The 18,960-nt window shown below is 42.5% G+C and overlaps 1 protein-coding gene and 1 long non-coding RNA gene across 2 annotated transcripts; both read right to left on the bottom strand.

Moving 5' to 3' along the window:
- Positions 1-4,460: 4,460 nt before the first annotated feature.
- Positions 4,461-13,082, bottom strand: LOC135542306 (uncharacterized). The gene is made up of 6 exons (XR_010456046.1): positions 12,833-13,082; positions 11,699-12,099; positions 8,464-8,669; positions 6,062-6,173; positions 5,911-5,948; positions 4,461-5,730 (listed from the first exon to the last, which is right to left on the bottom strand). It is a non-coding gene; the product is annotated as an uncharacterized LOC135542306 (long non-coding RNA).
- Positions 13,083-15,380: 2,298 nt separating this feature from the next.
- LOC135542305 (zinc finger protein 468-like) lies at positions 15,381-18,689 on the bottom strand. The gene is made up of 2 exons (XM_064969183.1): positions 18,420-18,689; positions 15,381-17,968 (listed from the first exon to the last, which is right to left on the bottom strand). Exons 1-2 carry the CDS (start codon positions 18,598-18,600, stop codon positions 17,049-17,051), a joined length of 1,101 nt encoding a protein of 366 aa, XP_064825255.1. The 5' UTR covers positions 18,601-18,689; the 3' UTR covers positions 15,381-17,048.
- Positions 18,690-18,960: the final 271 nt, after the last annotated feature.

The following is an 18,960-nucleotide window of genomic DNA, read 5'->3' as shown; positions in this document are numbered from 1 at the left end:
TTTGAGTGCACTGACCCTGGTGCTAGAGAGGTATGCAGCTGGAGGTTGAATGCTTGAAGGGGTACGGGACTATAAAAAAAGTCTGGGAACCACTGGCCAAAATAATTAATTTCCATTCCTTCCTAAACCTCCTGTCTGGCTTCTGACCTATTTAGAGTGTTCAGATGTTGTTTAATACGACTTATCATTATGTGAAATGATAAGCGCTTCTTACAGTCATGTTTATTAAAATACATTTGATTCAAATCATAAAGTTTGGTTCCAATATTTCAAAATCAAATGGTAGGTCCAGGTAGTCACAAAAATAGATGGGTGTTGGTGAAATGGTGATTTGAAAGAATGGAGTAAATTTTGAGCAGGTTTTAATTTTTATTTTTTTTATCTTCCTGTGTTTGAGGAACGTTTTTTTGCGGTGTGGTCAGAAAGGATGTGGAGCGCTGGTTCAGTGAGCGATAAGTTACTTCCGACCCTCCACTCTGCTCATATACTCTGTACTCGTACCAATAAAGAGTTTGCTCAGGGAGTGTGTGAGAAAACTCTTCTTGGTCCATTTCCTTCCTTTCATGTTGAAGTTGCTCATCAGTTCATTGGTTATCAGCCTAGTAAGAGAAGACTGTTACCCATCAAATACCAGTCACAGAAAGAGAGATTTACACAGGAGTACAACAGTATTTTAGGCAGTGTGTGTCCACCTCTCCATCACTCCGGTGACATTGTCCCACAAAGTGTTCCCACCGATGCTACTCAGGAACTGTTTCTGAAAAAATAATAATAATTAACTACCAAAAAATGTATTATTCAATATGTATTGGAGTTGCACCTACAACTTCAAGTGGAGGTAAATTCATTGATGTCAGTTTGTCATTCAATGCTCCTCTGCAGATCCACATACCATCTGGGCAGCTACCTCCGGAGTCTCTAGAACTCTCTCCAGGTTGGCCATGTCTTCCAGGATTCTACACACATCAAACTGGAAGTCTGTTCCAGGTCCAGAACCCTCAGCAGAATCCCAGTGTTACAAAACTCCCACCCATCCTACCAGCACCTTCACTGACTGACTGATGTCCACCAGCAGACCCAGGACCAACTCCTGGAACTCTGGAGGAGTCAGAATGTGGTACAGTGGAATGGTATCTTTATGGGTCATTTTCCCAGATCCTGATTAAACCTAAACCTGGACTGAAAAGCATGCTCAATGGAAATGGCTTTTAAACATGGAATAGGCTTAATGTGGTTCCGTGACACAGGGCCTAAGCATTTCTGTGTGACTGACCAGATTGAAAAAATAAACGTTATACTCACGGTCATTTGGAAGAGGAAAACTTTTGGTTGGATTCAAAAGTTTTCCTATCATATCCTGTCCACTAAAAACACACACATTATTTTTCATATGGAGGACATTTCATTCCACAGCACTTCTTATCTATCTGCTTTGGCATTGGTAGTGCCGAGGTTACATTCTTCAGCAGCAGCACATACCTTAGGTATGCTCCCTCTCTGAACTGTGAGGAAGGAAAAACTGCATTCCCTAAAAAAAGCAAGAGTGGAATTAGCAAGGAAGTAAATCACATACTTATGTATTCTCTTCAACTATATACAATAAAACGTGTCACATATTAATATGTATTACTAAACATATCAATACCCTCATATGGGGAACATTCACACAGTCCCATTAGACTGTGCCCGTCTTACATGAGGTAGAAGAGTGTGGTCCACCCTCTATGAGGTAGCTCTCCTTGTTGAATGAGTTGTCAAAGGCTTGAATAACACAAAAGAGGCTTTGAAGTTTACATACACTTAGGTTGGAGTCATTAAACCTCGATTTTCAACCACTCCACAAATTTCTTCTTAACAAACTATAGTTTTGGCAAGTCGGTTAGGACATCTACTTTGTGCATGACAAGTCATTTCTCCAACAATTGTTTACAGATTATTTCACTGTATCACAATTCCAGTGGGTCAGAAGGTTACATACACTAAATTGACTGTGCCTTTAAGCTTGGAAAATGTCAGAAAATTATGTAATGGCTTTAGAAGTTTCTGATAGGCTAATTGACATAATTTGAGTCAATTGGAGGTGTACCCGTGGATGTACTTCAAGGCCTAGCATCAAACTCAGAGCTTCTTTGCTTGACATCATGGTAAAATCAAAAGAAATCAGCCAAGACCCCAGAAAAAAATTGTAGACCTCCACAAGTCTGGTTCATCCTTGGGAGCAATTTCCAAACGCCTGAAGGTACCACGTTCATCTGTACAAGCAATAGTACTCAAGTATAAACACCATTGGACCACACCACCGTCATACCGCTCAGGAAGGAGAAGCATTCTGTCTTCTAGAGATGAACGTACTTTGGTGCGAAAAGTGCAAATCAGTCCCAGAACAACAGCAAAGGACCTTGTGAAGATGCTGGAGTTAACAGGTACAAAAGTATCTATATCCACAGTAAAGCGAGTCCTATATTGACATAACCTGAAAGGCCGCTAAGCAAGGAAGAAGCCACTGCTCCAAAACCGCCATAAAAAAGCCAGACTACGGTTTGCAACTGCACATGGGGACAAAGATCGTACTTTTTGGAGAAATGTCCTCTGGTCTGATGAAACAGAAATATAACTGTTTGGCCATAATGACCATCATTATGTTTGGAGGAAAAAGGGGGAGGCTTGCAAGCCGAAGAACACCATCCCAACCGTGAAGCACAGGGGTGGCAGCATCATGTTGTGGGGGTGCTTTGCTGCAGGAGGGACTGGTGCACTACACAAAATAGATGGCATCTGAGGTTGGAAAATTATGTGGATATATTGAAGCAACATCTCAAGACATCAGTTAGGAAGTTAAAGCTTGGTCGCTAATGGGCCTTCCAAATGGACAATGACCCCAAGAATACTTCCAAAGTTGTGGCAAAATGGCTTAAGGACAACAAAGTCAAGGTATTGGAGTGGCCATCACAAAGCCCTGACCTCAATCCCACAGAAAATTTGTGGGCAGCACTGAAAAAGGGGGTGCGAGCAAGGAGGCCTACAAACCCGACTCAGTTACACCAGCACTGTTAGGAGGAATGGGCCAAAATTCACCCAACTTATTGTGGGAAGCTTGTGGAAGGCTACCCGAAACATTTGACCAAAGTTAAACAATTTAAAGACAATGCTACCAAATACTAATTGAGTGTATGTTAACTTGACCCACTGGGAATGTGATGAAAGAAATAAAAGCTGAAATAATTCTCTACTGTTATTCTGACATTTCACATTCTTAAAATAATAAAACATAAACAGGGATTTTTTACAAGGATTAAATTTCAGGAATTGTGAAAAACTGAGTTGAAATGTATTTGGCTGAGGTGTATGTCAACTTCTGACTTCAACTGTATATTCAAAAGTTTGTGGAGACTCCTTCAAATTAGTGGATTCAGCTATTTCAGCCACACCCGTTGCTGACAAGTGTATAAAATCGAGCACACAGCCTTGCAATCTCCATAGACAAACACTGGCTGCAGAATGGCCTTACTGAAGAGCTCAGTGACTTTCAACGTGTGAAAGTCATAGGATGCCACCTTGCCCTTCTGGAGTTTCCAACGTCTACTGTAAGTGCTGTTATTGTGAAGTGGAAACATATAGGAGCAACAACGGCTCAGCAGGGAAGTGGTAGGCCACACAAGCTCACAGAACTGGACTGCCGAGTGCTGAAGCACATAAAAATCGTCTGTCCTCGGTTGCAACACAAACTACCGTGTTCCAAACTGCCTCTGGAAGCTACGTCAGCACAATAACTGTTTGTCGGGCACAAAGCGAGGCCCATACAGAAATGGTTTGCTGAGATTGCCATGGAAGAACTTGACTGGCCTGCACAAAGCCCTAACCTCAACTCCATCAAACACCTTTGGAATGAACTGGAACGCCGACTGCGAGCCAAGCCTAATCGCCCAACATCAGTGCCCGCCCTCACTAATGCTCAAGGCTGAATGGCTGAATGGCCTAGTGGTTAGAGCGTTGGACTAGTTACCAAAAGGTTGCAAGTTCAAATCCCCAAGCTGACAAGGTACAAATCTGTCATTCTGCCCCTGAACAGGCAGTTCATCCACTGTTCCTAGGCCGTCACTGAAATAAGAATTTGTTCTTAACTGACTTGCCTAGATAAATAAAGGTAAAATAAAAAAAAATGGAAGCAAGTCCCCAAAGCTATGTTCTAACATCTAATGCAGTGGTTCCCAAATGTTTTTTTTTTATAGTCTCATACCCGTCCAGCTGCATACCCTCTGGCACCAGGGTCAGCGCACTCTCAAATGTTGTTTTTTGCCGTCATTGTAAGCCTGCCACACACACACTATACAATACATTTATTAAACATAAGAATTAGTGTGAGTTTGTCACAACCCGACTCATGGGAAGTGACAAACAGCTCATACTGGGCCAGGGCACAAATAATAACATAATAATCAATCATTTTGCTCTTTATTTAACCATCTTACATATAAAACCTTATTTGATCATCGAAAATTGTGAATAACTCACCACGGGTAATGAGAAGCATGTGCTTGAAAGGATGCACATAACTCTGCAATGTTGGGTTGTGTTGGTGAGAGGCTCAGTCTTAAATCATTTTGCACATACAGTCCGTGTCTGTATTTAGTTTTCATGCTAGTGAGAGCTGAGAATCCACTCTCACATAGGTATGTGGTTGCAAAGTGCATCAGTGTCTTAACAATGCGATTTGCCAAGGCAAGAAACTGAGTGCAGCCCTATCCAGAAATCTGGCAGTGGCTTCTGATTAAATTACATTTTCACAGAACCGCTTGCTGCAATTTCGATGAGGCTCTCTTGTTCAGATATCAAGTGGACTGGAGGCAGGGCATGAAAGGGATAACGAATCCAGTTGTTTGTCATCCGCATTGGTATAGTACCTGCGTAATTGCGCACCCAACTCACTCAGGTGCTTCGCTATATCACATTTGACATTGTCCATAAGCTGGAGTTCATTTACACACAAATAAAATCATACAATGATGGAAAAACCTGTGTGTTGTCCTTGTTAATGCAGACAGAGAAGCTCTCCAACTTCTTAATCATAGCCTCAATTTTGTCCTGCACATTGAATATAGTTGCGGAGAGTCCCTGTAATCCTAGATTCAGATCATTCAGGCGGGAAAAAACATCACCCAGATAGGCCAGTCGTGTGAGAAACTCGTCATCATGCCAGCGGTCAGACAAGTGAAGATTATGGTCAGTCAAAACTTTAAGCTGGTCTCTCAATTTAAAAAAAAGAAAGTGTCAATACTTTGCCCCTAGATAACGAGTGTTACATGGTCGCTGCCCATATCATTGCATAGTGCAGAAAATACACGGGAGTTCAGGGGCCTTGCTTTAACAAAGTTAACCATTTTCACTGTAGTGTACAAAACGTCTTTCAAGTTGCCAGGCATTCCCTTGGCAGCAAAAGCCTCTCGGTGGATGCTGCAGTATACCCAAGTGGTGTCGGGAGCAACCGCTTGCATGAGCGTTACCATTCTATATTAATGCCCATGATTTTGGAATGAGATGTTCCACATACTTTTGGTCATTTAGTGTACAGCGTCTCAAAATGACATAGACCATGTGTGTGGCAAACCAATTGGAAATAACACTGGTAGATATAGGGTAACCTAACTTGCCCTCTGACATCAGATGGATCGAGATGAGGTTCTGCTTGTAGAACTGCAGAACTTTCCTCCAGGGTTCCAGATTTCGACATTTCTGAAGAGGAGAGCAGAGGGGAGTTTGATGAACCTGCCACAACTTTCAACAAACAGGCAATGAGTATACATGTATGAATACACTTACACTTCATGTAACACTACAAAATTGTGTTTCATACATATAGCTAGAACAGTGAATGTAAAACAGTGGCCGAACACAATCTAAACATTCTCTCACCTGTGTGTTTCATCTCCATGGGGTCCTCCTTGAGGTATCTGCATAGTGTATTTTGTAAATGTTTATGGAAATAAAATGTTAGTTAAACACACTGTTCTACATAAACAATCCTAATTAATCCACGTCTATGTTTAGGACTTCTCACACTGACCAGTAATGCGTCCCTCGCCCATCTTCCTCTGCGTGTTAGGCTCACATGTTGTCTCCGTTGTCAGTCAGCTCATCACTGGACCTACTGTGCCCTTCACACTCCTCCAGAGATTCTGAAACCATACAGAGTAGCTCCGGCTGTATTTAAAGCATTTAGAGTATTGGTTGTTAACCAATAGTATATGACCAAGCCTTAGCGTAAACAAAACTAAAGAGGGATGTGAGACCAGCATAATTGTATCTTATTCAGTGACCCCAAATAAGGTAATATTTTTATCTCTTACATTTACTGACAACCTCTATGAGGAAACAGCAAGCAATTTTGTTTGAGGTGTTTAAAAAAAAAAAAAATGATCCAATTTATACTTTGGCCACAAATACCAGTATAAGAGGAGTCAACATTATTTGGGTATGAGTTAACAGAATATTAACTTTTAAAAGTGAGATTTACTTGCACCGGGGCCTCCCACTCTTTCTATTCTGGTTAGAGCCAGTTTGCGCTGTTCTGTGAAGGGAGTAGTACACAGCATTGTACGAGATCTTCAGTTTCTTCGCAATTTCTCGCATGGGATAGCCTTCATTTTTCAGAACAAGAATAGACTGATGAGTTTCAGAAGTCCTTTGTTTTTGGCAATTTTGAGCCTGTAATCGAACCCACAAATGCTGAAACTCCAGACGCTTAACTAATCTAAAGAAGGCCAGTTTTATTGCTTCTTTAAATCAGCAGAACAGTTTTCAGCTGTGCTAACATATCTGCAAAAGGGTTTTCTAATGATCAATTCACCTTTTAAAATGATAAACTAGCTAACACAACATTGCATTGGAACACAGGAGTGATGGTTGCTGATAATGGGCCTCTGTACGCCTATGTAGATATTCCATAAACAAATCTGCCGTTTCCAGCTACAATAGTCATTTACAACATTACAATGTCTACACTGTATTTCTTATCAATTTGATGTTATTTTCATGGGGGGAAAAAGGGCCTTTATAACAAGGACATTTCTATGTGACCCCAAACTTTAGAACGGTAGTGTATATTTCTAGCAAACAGAGCGAGAAGCGGCTCAAATAAGAGCCAATGAGCGCACAGCAACGGCTTGCACCTCAATCTCTATACAGTGCAGTGGCGCCCATCAGTTATATTTCCAATGGTTTCAACATAATTACATTTTCATGCATGTCAGAGCAAAAACCAAGCCATGAGGTCGAAGGAATTGTCCGTAGAGCTCCGAGACAGGATTGTGTCGAGGCATAGATCTGGGGAAGGGTGACAAAAATGTCTGCAGCATTGAAGGTCCCCAAGAAGTGGCCTCAATCATTCTTAAATGGAAGAATTTTGGAACCACCAAGGCTCTTTCTAGAGCTGGTCGACCGGCCAAACTGAGCAATGGGGGGGGATGAGCCTTCGTCAGAGGTGACCAAGAACACAATGGTCACAGACAGAGCTCCAGAGTTCCTCTGTGGAGATGGGAGAAACGTCCAGAAGGACAACCATCTCTACAACACTCCACCAATCAGGTCTTTATGGTAGAGTGGCCAGACAGAAGCCATTCCTCAGTAAAAGGCACATGACAGCCCGCTTAGACTCAGACCATGTGAAACAAGATTCTCTGGTCTGATGAAACCAAGATTGAACCCTTTTGCCTGAATGCCAAGCATCAATTCTGGAGGAAACCTGGCACCATCCCATACGGTGAAGCATGTTGGCGGCAGCATAATGCTGTAAGGATGTTTTTCAGCAGCAGGGACTGAGAGACTAGTCAGAATCGAGGGAAAGATGAACAGAGCAAATTACAGAGAGATCCTTGATGAAAACCTGGTCCAGAGCGCTCAGGACCTCAGACTGGAGTGAAGATTCACCTTCAAACAGGACAACGACCGAAAGCATTAAGCCAAGACAATACAGGAGTGGCTTCCGAACAAGCCTCAGAATGTCATTGAGTGGCCCAGCCAGAGCCCGGACATGAACCCAATCGAACATCTCTGAAGAGACCTGAAAATAGCTATGCAGCGACGCTCCCCATCCAACCTGACAGGGCTTGAGAGGATCTGCATAGAAGAATGTGAGAAACTCCCCAAATACAGGTGTGCCAAGTATGTAGCGTCATACCCAAGAAGACTGGAGGCTGTAATCACTGCCAGAATTGCTTTAAAGTACTGCGTAAAAGGTCTGAATACTTACGTAAATGTGATATTTCAGTTGTTGTTTTTTTTACATTTGCTAAAATTTCTAACAACCTGTTTTACTTTGTCATTATTGGGTATTTTTATAAATTGAGGAAAAAAAACAAATTTAATCAATTTTAGAATAAGGCTGTAATGTAACAAAATGTGGAAAAAGACAAGGGGTCTGAATACTTTCCGAATGCACTGTACGTGGTGGGTTGGATGCTTCAGTACCTGAGAATAGTTTGACCTCATATGCTGTCCAATTGGCTCCTGGCTTGTGTCTTTCTTTCAGGACTTTCCTGCCATTGGCTGGAGGTGAAATTACCTTCCTGCCCACCACCCAGGTACTGGGAACCACACCCTCCACTTCCTCCTTGCTTTCCTTCCACACCGCACAGCACAGCACAGCACCAGAAGTCATCAGTGTTCTCATAGTCCTGGAACCCACATAGGTAGAAAATGTATACAAGACTTTCTTGATTATTACATTTATTATGAATGGTTTAACATTTTCTGGGAGGGACCTCACAATTCAGAAGAGGGGTGAACAGTTGAGGTGGTGGATTGGCCACAAAACCACACATAGACTGTATAGTTGTCTGTTCCCAGAATACATTCTATATGTTCTACATACTGAACTCAACTAAAGGAATATTAAGTCAGCCGACCACTGTGAAGCTGATTCTGAGTGATTATGAAGCTTTCCCACTTTGGAGCGTTGTTTCTTGGCATTGAATCAGCAGCTACCATCATTCACCCGACTTCGCAGAATCTAAAACCTTCTTGACATCTCGGCTTAACATTTTAAGGGACGACTATCATCCAAAAACACCCACAACTAAATAAAAACAAAAAAAATCTGATGTTTTGTTTCAACAATTCTGGCCTTTATTTACAAAAATACACAACACAAAAATTTCCAAAACATCCCATTTACATCAAACTGTCCAATAACTGTTTTCACCAAGATCACATTGCACTTCTGTTTATGAAGGTCACTAGCCTACACTAGGCTAATTGCCTAAAGGTCTAAAATGACAAAATAGCATTATTTCGATTTTTCAAAAGGTATCAAAATGCAGTGTGAAAGGAGTCAAATGCTTGAAGAATATTCAAAGTAAATAACATTGAAATGCATTACCAATAGATGTCAGTCAATGAAGAGAATAGTTTGGATGTTTGAGTCCTTTGACTAACAAAATGTATAACAGGAAATTATATTTCTGTACTTGTAGGCATACCAATTTAAAAATAATAATACATTTGACCATTTCTTTACATAGACAATGCCATTGAGGTAAAGTATTACATAGACAACGTGCATTCATAAAGTATTCAGACCCCTTGACTTTTCCCACATCAAGTTACGCTACAGCCTTATTCTAAAATTGATTAAATTGTTTTTTTTTACCCCTCATCTACACACAATACTTCAATGATGAAACAAAAACAGGTTATACATTTTTGCAAAGGTATCTAAATAAAAAAAACTGAAATATAACATTTACATAAGTCTTCAGACCTTTTACTCAGTAGTTTGTTGATCAGTAGTTTGTTGAAGCACCTTTGGCAGCGATTGCAGCCTCAAGTCTTCTTTGCTATGATGCAACAAGCTTGGCACGTCTGTATTTGGGGAGTTTCTCCCACTCTTCTCTGTAGATCCTCTCAAGCTCTGTCAAGTTGGATGGGGAGCGTCGCTTCACAGCTTTTTCAGGTCTCTCCAGAGATGTTCGATCGGGTTCAAGTCCGGGCTCTGGCTAGGTCACTCAAGGACATTCAGAGACTTGTCCTGGAGCCACTCCTGCGTTGTCTTGGCTGTGTTAGTCGTTGTCCTGTTGGAAGGTGAACCTCCAGTCTGAGGTCCTGAGCGCTATGGAGAAGGTTTTCATCAAGGATCTCGCTGTACTTTGCACCGTTCATCTTTCCCTTGATCCTGACTAGTCTCCCAGTCCCTGCCACTAAAAAACATCCCCACAGCATGACACTGCCATCACCATGCTTCACTGTAGAGATTGTGCCAGTTTTCCTCCAGATGTGACGCTTGCCATCCAGGCCAAAGAGTTCAATCTTGGTTTCATCAGATGAGAGAATCTTGTTTCTCATAGTCTGAGTGTCCTTCAGACACCTTTTGGAAAACTCCAAGCGGGCTGTCATGTGCCTTTTACTGAAGAGTGGCTTCTGTCTGGCCACTCTACCATAAAGGCCTGATTGGTGGAGTTCTGCACAGATGGTTGTCCTTCTGGAAGGTTCTATCAGTGACCATCGGGTTCTTGGTCACCTCCCTGACAAAGGCCCTTCTCCTCCGATTGCTCAGTTTGGCCGGGCGGCCAGCTCTCGGAAGAGTCTTCGTGGTTCCAAACGTTTTACATTTAGGAATGATGGAGGCCATTGTGTTCTTGGTGAGCTTCAATGCTGCAGACATTTTTTGGTACCCTTCCCCAGATCTGTGAGTCGACACAATCCTGTCTCTGAGATCTACGGACAATTCCTTCGACCTCATGGCTTGGTTTTTTCTCTGACATGCACTGTCAACTCTGGGACCTTATATAAAACAGATGTGTGCCTTTCCAAATCATGTCCAATCAATTGAATTTACAATCAACGTGTAGAAACATCTCAAGGATGATCAATGGAAACAGGATGCCCCGGAGCTCAATTTCGAATCATAGCAAAGGGTCTGAGTACTTATGTAAATAAGGTATTTCAGTTATTTTTTTTCTAAAAACCTGTTTTCGCTTTGTCATTATGGGGTATTGTGTGTAGGTTGATGAGGAAAATGTATTTAATCCATTTTAGAACAAGGCTGTAACGTAACAAAATGTGAAAAAAGTGAAGGGATCTGAATACTTTTCAAATGCACTGTATGGTTGGGAAGACATGTTAAAATCCTCCTTATAAACCAGTAGCCTAAATATTTCCTACACCAGAATGGATTTGAACAAACATCTCCTTAAACAAACATCATTGAACAAACATCTTCATTAAACAAACATCTCCGTTATAGGCCTGGTAGGAACGAACCATCTCTAGAATGTGTCACAAGGTGTCTTTTCACCTTGTTGGATTGACTGAAGCTTTTCCCACAGACGGGACAACTAAATGGTTTCTCCCCTGTGTGGACTCTCAGGTGTACCTTCAGGTGTGCCGTCTGATTGAAACGTTTCCTACAGATATGACATTGGTAGGGCTTCTCCCCTGTGTGAATCCTCTGGTGGCCTTTCAACCTCCCAGACGAGCTAAAGGACTTACCACACAAGCCACAGAGAAATGGCTTCTCCTTCGTGTGCATTCGCACATGTGCATTTAAATGGCCCATGTGTCTACAGGGTTTCCCACACACCTTGCAACACAATGACGTGTCGTGGTGGATTTGAAGGGAATTTGAATTTTCAGTGTGTAGCGGTATCTGTAGAGCCTCAAATCCTGACAGTAGTTCGTCACCACCTTCCACCCCCATCATACTTACACTGTTCTCACTCTGTGCTGCCGAAAGGTCGAGGTTCCCTGAAGAGAAAGTATTTGGGTCACTTGATGTATCATCTAATGGACAGACGCCCAATCTATCAGTCTCTGTTTTGATTGGATTGGAGGTTGTTGAGCTTGATAGAAAGCCTCCCTCTATAGTCTTCCCAGTGTGAGTTTGTATTTGGAACTGATGCGAGGTGGGTTGAGGTGGGTTCTGATCATAGTCATCATTTCCATCAGAAGGAACGAATCTAGACAGCGGGACCAGTCCCCTAAACAGCTTTTCCTCCCTTCTGGCCCTTCCCTCCTGTTTCTCCAAAGTCTGTCCGAGGTCTGGTTCCTGCTTATGCCCAATGGCTCCCTCCTCCTCCTCAGATTCTACAGGAGAAAAGGGTTCTTGGTCTGAAAGTCAAGAAGGGAAAACGTAGTGTTGTTAACTAGGCACCTTTACTTGGGCATCACGACCTGCTACCACCCAGTTCTGAGTTTGAGTTAACCAACTCACAGCTAGCGAGAAACAGAATACACAGAATGTATTGACAACTATGGGATTTGCTAGGCATGAATGCTAGCTAGCAGTCTCTGCAAAGAGTTAAATTATCTAGCTAATCTGCCAAGATAGCCACTGGCATATGGCACGTTAATTGTTGGTTAGCTGAAGCATAACGGCGTATTTCAGATAAAATAACAAATGACAATGTGTGCATATTATCCTCGCTAGCACCGCTTGCTAGTCAGCAAACGTTAGCTATCTACTAGCCTATTCATAGACACTAACTATAGCGTCTATTCACGAAAGTATCTTCTGTTTTAATAAGAGCCCCGACTCGGTCTGAGCGTTAAGTGATGCGTGGTGTAGTACGGTTTTGTTACCGTAAGGCCCTTATCTTTCATATCAGCGATAAAGAAGTCAAAAAACGAAAAGGTTAAATTACTACACACCTTTATAAGGTTAGGATTCCCACAATGCCATAGTTTCATGTTTACAGCGTTAAAAAAAAATCATTAGACAGAGGCGACCATCTGTGCTAATCGGGTATCTATAGCATGCTCCGAACACCTTGGCCCAGTTTTTCACAAATTATCGCCTATAAAACCCCGGGGTTATTTTTCTTAGAGCAAGCTAGCTACTAACCTGGCCATGGAATCCCATTATCGTGAAGCTTGCGTCTCAGTTTGTCATTCTCTCGCTTTCCCTGGAATATTTCCTCCTGGTATTCTAATATGGTCTCTTCCACTTGCTTATATATATCTTGGGCAGCTAACATCAACTTTTCTGTCAAAAATACATTTAGAAATTGTAATTTCGTCATTTTGAGGGTCGATGGTAGCCAGGGCACATTTACCCGCTAAACACAAGCGGAGAGGAAAGAGGCGAAGCGGGAGGTTCGACTCCGCCTAGATTTATAGCCTTAAGCACACAACGTGTCAAGTGAGTATTCTTTTTTTGTTTGTTATGAGGGGCAACGAGTGTCGAATTTGGTCATGATAAAAGTGAATTGCTATTTTGATATGTGAGCGTTATTTGATCTAATGGACGTTTCATAATCTTTGGGTTGTTAACGGTTTCCTATCGTTCTTCTCTGAGCAGAACCCCTATATATTTCGTCCTGTCCCAGTGGTCCAACCAGCATGAAGTTCTGAACCGGTTTAACACCCCAAAAGTAACGGTTCTTATAGTTCCTTTTCCTTCATTTTGTACCTGTGAAATCAACAGTATTACATTTTAGCTAATTACATTACTCCAATTAGCGTGGCTAAACGAGTTGTCTACATGTTTGATGGACAAATAAATGCAGGGGTGAGATGCGACTGAAATTTCACGGGTGGGGAGAGAGAAAAGAGTGGACATGGAGGACGCTTGGCTTGAAGCGGACGGCCGAGGGTCCGTAGGTTTTTAGTTTTTTTCCTTTAAATAAAACCTAGATAACCAGGTGAGGGGAATTCTTTAGAAACTCGACCATACGTGGAATTAGTTTGACACATGTGGTTTAGGCTATTACTAGCGTCATAACTTCTGGTTGTTTATTGAAATCAGTGGAGGCGGCTGAAGGGATGGCGGCTCATAATAATGGCTGGAATGGAACAAATGGAATGGCAAACAAATTGAAACGAACCTGGGTTAAAAAGTGTAGATATCGCCACTGCCGCTTGAGCATGCTTTTGGGGCACAATCGATAGCGCGCTGGACTTCGGGCTGGGAGGTTGAGGGTTCGAGACCTGCTCCCTGCCCGTGTAATTTACAATGCCATTCCACCTATGCCGCTCCAGCTGTTACCACCAGCCCGTGCTCCCCAAATAAGGGGCCACCAACCTCCTGTGATATTTTCTACATTAAATCATGGGCTAGATCAAGAATGTTTCCATGTATTTCCATTGTTAAAGCGGTCTATAGACCATCTTGTCAATATAATAGATAATCTTCAACACAACAAAACGCCTTGAGAATGTGACGCAATCAGAAATTGTTAGTTACCGTAAGTACTTGAGAACCTGGGGCAGTTGAAATAATTGTACCATCAGAGACAAATTAATTAGCACATGGAATACAATAGATTATTAGCGTACAAAAGTTTGTCATAATATCCATAAAACCTAGTGATCTAACAGGGAAATGGTTCCAATCGTTTTTCCCATAGGGGATTTTAGAAACACTTCAAATAAGGTCTGTGTTTCATGTAGGCTTACCCTGGCATGAGGTTTTGATAGCCTTGTAAATTTATAGGAAAAGGAGACTTGTCAATATATTCGCCTGTATTTACCCCCAAAAATGAAATAAATTATCCTAATGTGGCTATCATTAAATAACTACAAATGCCACGATCTGGGCAAGACTGGCGAATCGAGGCAAAGGTAAGACAATCTGGATTAGCTAAATGTAGTAATTCATAAATTGGCTACATTTCTTTGAAATGGACAATTCTGTGAACTGTTTTGTGCAAGTTTAAAATTGACACAATACCTGTTAGCCAAGATGTCAGCTAGAGATGACATGCAGGAGCCTGCAGGGATCTGTAGTTTTGCATGATGTCTGCTTCGACACTAATTAGCATTTTCAAATCAGAGTAAATAGAGCCAACTATATTGATAAGTCACCATGTCTGAGATTTACATGGTTATCTAAACATCACGCCTGGGTACGTATGCCTACACAAAACACAGCCTTTGGAGTATTTCCAAAATCCCCTGTGAAAAATGTATGCTCGAAAAACAATTGGACCCATTTCCTTGTTTTTCAGCTAGGTTTTGACACCACTGTGAGGCTCTATAGATATATCTATTCCAGAATGTATGTGGTACCTAAACCCTGAATCCCAAATCAAACCCTAACCACTTTTGTAGATCGGAAAGGTTTGGATAGGCATGGGTAGCACCATCTTGATTGGGGATTGAGCTTCTCTGCAGTGGCTATCGAAATCAAATGTTATTTGTCACATGCTTTGTTGACAGATGTAGATTAACAGTAAAACTTTTACTTACAGGTCCTCTTCCAACAATGCAGAGTTAAACATAAGATATAAAAGTTAAGTTTGTTACACTGTACTTCTAGGTTAAGGATAGTTAGTATTCAAACTTTCATTTGATCCGCTGTCCGATAATGCACTCTCGCATTATTCAATCTGAAGCTCAGCTGTGCCTTGTGTGGAAGGAACCTGACAATTTAGACAAGGTACTCAGACTACTTTATTTAAAAAATTACATTTATTACATAATGATACAACACTGTACAGTTGTGTGTGTGTGTGTGGGAGCAGCGGTGTCCCAGAATAAACTGTGTGGGAGAGAAGGGGAGGAATGCTGGTTAAATTAGAGGGCCTACTGTAGTAGCCTCAGTCCTGAGAGGAGATAAAGACCCTGTCTACTAGTAACAACCCCAAGCACCTATTGCCCAAGACACTTGCCTAGGGGATTGGGCAATGGTTTGTCTCTGGTCCAGGCCATAGGCCTACTGCTTGTTCATGTGCCTCGTTCTCAGCTAGGCACTGCTCAAGTTCTGATAAAAACTTCTAAAAAGGTAGAGACTTGCATTAAGTCTACCCCTAGATTACAAGCACTTGCAATATAAACTATCTAAAGTGCTTTTGATTCCAGGAGTAGGCTTGATCTGTCTGTAACAAAACGTATGTTACACTTAAACTGGCCATCAAGAACAGATCTTTACTATAGTGAATATACAGTATGTGCAGTGCTGAGCTCAGGACCAACAATCAGGAACAAGCAGCTCAGATACAGGGTAATACTGTATGGCTCAGCTGGGGAATCTGTTGGTCTCTGCACCGTGTTGGTCAAATTCTGTAGTGCGGGTCATAGAGAGGACACACACTATATGCATCAGAGGTGGGGGGATAGATAGTGGTCATATACAGAATTAGCAAACAATCCTTATGAAGGCAACATTTATCTTGCAAAATAGCAGTCTTTGCATTGAATCCTCACTGATAAGTATGTTTTTAATTGTAAGATAAGTTAGTTGACTGAAATTCAGGTGGCAGTACACAGTTCTGCAATGATGACGAGAGAGGCAAATGGTCCTTTAACATCAGTTGTATCAGGGAGGCTTTAGGTGACTGTACAGAAACCTTGAATCGAGCAGGCAGGGCTATTGCCTAACCTACCCGACCCTAACTAACAAATGGTGAACATGTGTACTTATATCCATATTTGTAAACTCAAGGAATGGACAACTGTTTAGTCAATGCCCATACGGTTAGCCATTGTTAATTAGAATTACAAATAAAAACATCTTATGTACTTCAGCCAGCTGACTGAGGAAATAAGATTAGTGGGTTTTAGAAGAAGCTGTGATATACTTTTTAAAAATTAATGAAAAAAAACAAACAATTTAGTTTAGAAATGTGTAAATTGGCCCTGTGCAAATCGTCTGGGGCAAGACCACCACGTTTTGGAATGCTGCTTATTGTTGCAAGCCTGAACGCATCTCCATTTCAAGGCGCATAGTGGAAGACTTCATTATCATCATTCTACCAAGTTCATTACTAAAAGTAAAGACTAAATCATTCAGAAAGACTAGCTACTAAGTCGTTCAATTTGGTGTTTAAAGATTCCCTATTATCCCATTCAGTGACAAGTACAAAAAGTAAATGGACACATACTAAATCGACTATACAAATCTACTGCATGAGAGAGAAACTATGGCATGGAGAGAAGTGTTAACTAGGAGATAAAACATTCTAAGAAAGTCACAGAATCCCTAGCTCTTTGAGAGAAAGAGAAAAATAACAAGCCGTCTTAATGGCAGCAATTTTAGCTTTTAAAAAATGTCCCATAATCAGTAATTCATTCATACAGACTCAGTCGCTCATTAACAACCACCGGTGGTCTCCCTCATCTTACTGCCCTGAGAAGTAAGTGCCCTCACGGCTGTGGGTCTGGAGATGACGTTTGATTTTGTCGGAGCGGCTGAAGCACTTTCCACACACTGGGCAGCTGTATGGTTTCTCTCCCGTGTGGATCCGCATGTGGACCTTCAAATGGGCCATCTGGGTGAATCCCTTCCCACAGATCTGGCAGCGGAACGGCTTCTCTCCAGTGTGACTCCTGGCGTGCTCCTGGAGCCTGCCGGAGGAGCTGCAACACTTCCCACACACCCCGCAGCGGTACGGCTTCTCCCGGGTGTGCACCTGGACATGGACATGCAGGTGTCCAATGTGGCTGAATGCCTCCCCACACACCTTGCAGCAGAACGATGACACGTGCACCTGGAGGGGGGATTTTCCACACTCTGCGGCCGCGTTACTGCCCTGGTCACCTAAATGGGAGGCCTGACCTCTGCTCCCACCAGCTCGTCCTTTCGACCCAGACACCAACATCTGTCCTCCGTTCTCCACTCCAATGATGTCAATGTTGTTCTCGTTGGAGCAGTTGGGGTTGACTGTGGCGAGGGGCTGCGGGACGCTGTTGGACGAAGATGATGAGGAGCCTCTGTGGGACACTTCTGACTTGACGTGTCTGGATGAGCTTCTGGGACCAGGGTCCCGCTCTCTGTTCTCCACCGATGGGTTCTGGGGCAGGTTAGAGGAGTGGGGAGGGTCCTGGGGGTATTCGTTGGTGACGCGGGGAGGAGTGAAGATGGACTCTGGGGTGCTGCAGGAGCCGTGGCCCCGGAGTTGCTCGTCCCCCTGGCTGGACCTGAGCTCCCGTTTCTCCTTGATCAGGATGGGGACTCGCTCCTCATGGCCCATGCTGGGGCTCCACTCCCGGCGAGGATGCTCGCCATCCTCCTCCTCCAATAGTGCCATAGACTGACGGTCTGGATGGAAGAGAGGGAGGGACTTGGCAGTCATGATTTACGATCGAGGAAAAACACTATCAATTACATTTACGTATCAAAGGAACTAGATTTCAGAAATGATAAACAAAACAGCTGAGTCAAATGAGTCTGAATCTCTGCAGCTAGCTAGATAACTTGTTGGCTAGCTAGTTAGCTGGCTAACGAACAAAGGTGGCTAGTTAGCTAGTTACGTGAAGGAGCTACGTTAGCGTAGCTGCCATTATTAGCTTTCTGAAAAACATTAACTAGCTAACGTTAGTTAGTTCTCGCAACATTAATACAAGGGTGTCAAAAACATTTTTTAAATGATTGCCTTTTAGTTGCTTGGCAATGCATGTACCGTTACAACAGTTTAGTAACCACTTTGCTTTAGCGTGCGGCTTCGGCGCTAACTTTAACGTTAGCATAATAGCCTACGCTAGCTACTAACCTGGCCATATTTCAATCCCAGCGTCTCGGAGTCTGCGTCTCAGATGGTCGTTCTCCCTTTCCCTGAGCGCAATCTCCTCTTGGTATTCCAAAATCGTGTCTTCGACAGATTTGTAGATCTCCTGGGCAGCGAGCATAAGCCGCTCGGTCAAAAATACGTTTAAAAACTGCAGTTTTGTCATTTTCGGGTCGTGGTTAGCTACAAGGACTCAGCTATCATCCAAAATGGACCAAAAAGATGCTCTCGTTGATCACGTGACAAGGAATGCCCGCTGTTACCGTAATAATAGCAAAACGCGAGGCCCTAAATCTAATGGTACCAAAATATATGTTCAGCTCATAGCCTATTTGAGTGTTATTGTTATCAATGGAATACATTCAAGATTTAGCAAAACGAAATGCCAGTGTATATGTACACGATACAGTCAAGTCCTTATGCTGCGAGTTTACTTTTATTTTTTACAAGAGCTAGATTTTTTAAAACCCTTTTACCCCCAGGCTGTATCACAACCGGCCGTGATTGGGAGTCCCATATAGTGGCG

Source organism: Oncorhynchus masou, chromosome 6, assembly GCF_036934945.1.
Source record: "Oncorhynchus masou masou isolate Uvic2021 chromosome 6, UVic_Omas_1.1, whole genome shotgun sequence".
NCBI classification, from domain to species: Eukaryota; Metazoa; Chordata; class Actinopteri; order Salmoniformes; family Salmonidae; genus Oncorhynchus; species Oncorhynchus masou.
This window is presented reverse-complemented; position numbering and strand designations above follow the sequence as displayed.

Excerpts from the sequence above, each read along its gene's own strand:
- LOC135542305 (XM_064969183.1), bottom strand. The coding sequence starts at position 18,600 with ATGACAAAACTGCAGTTTTTAAACGTATTTTTGACCGAGCGGCTTATG. Across the intron at positions 17,969-18,419 it reads TGGGATTGAAATATGGCCAG|ACCGTCAGTCTATGGCACTA; the intron begins GTTAGTAGCTAG and ends TCTTCCATCCAG.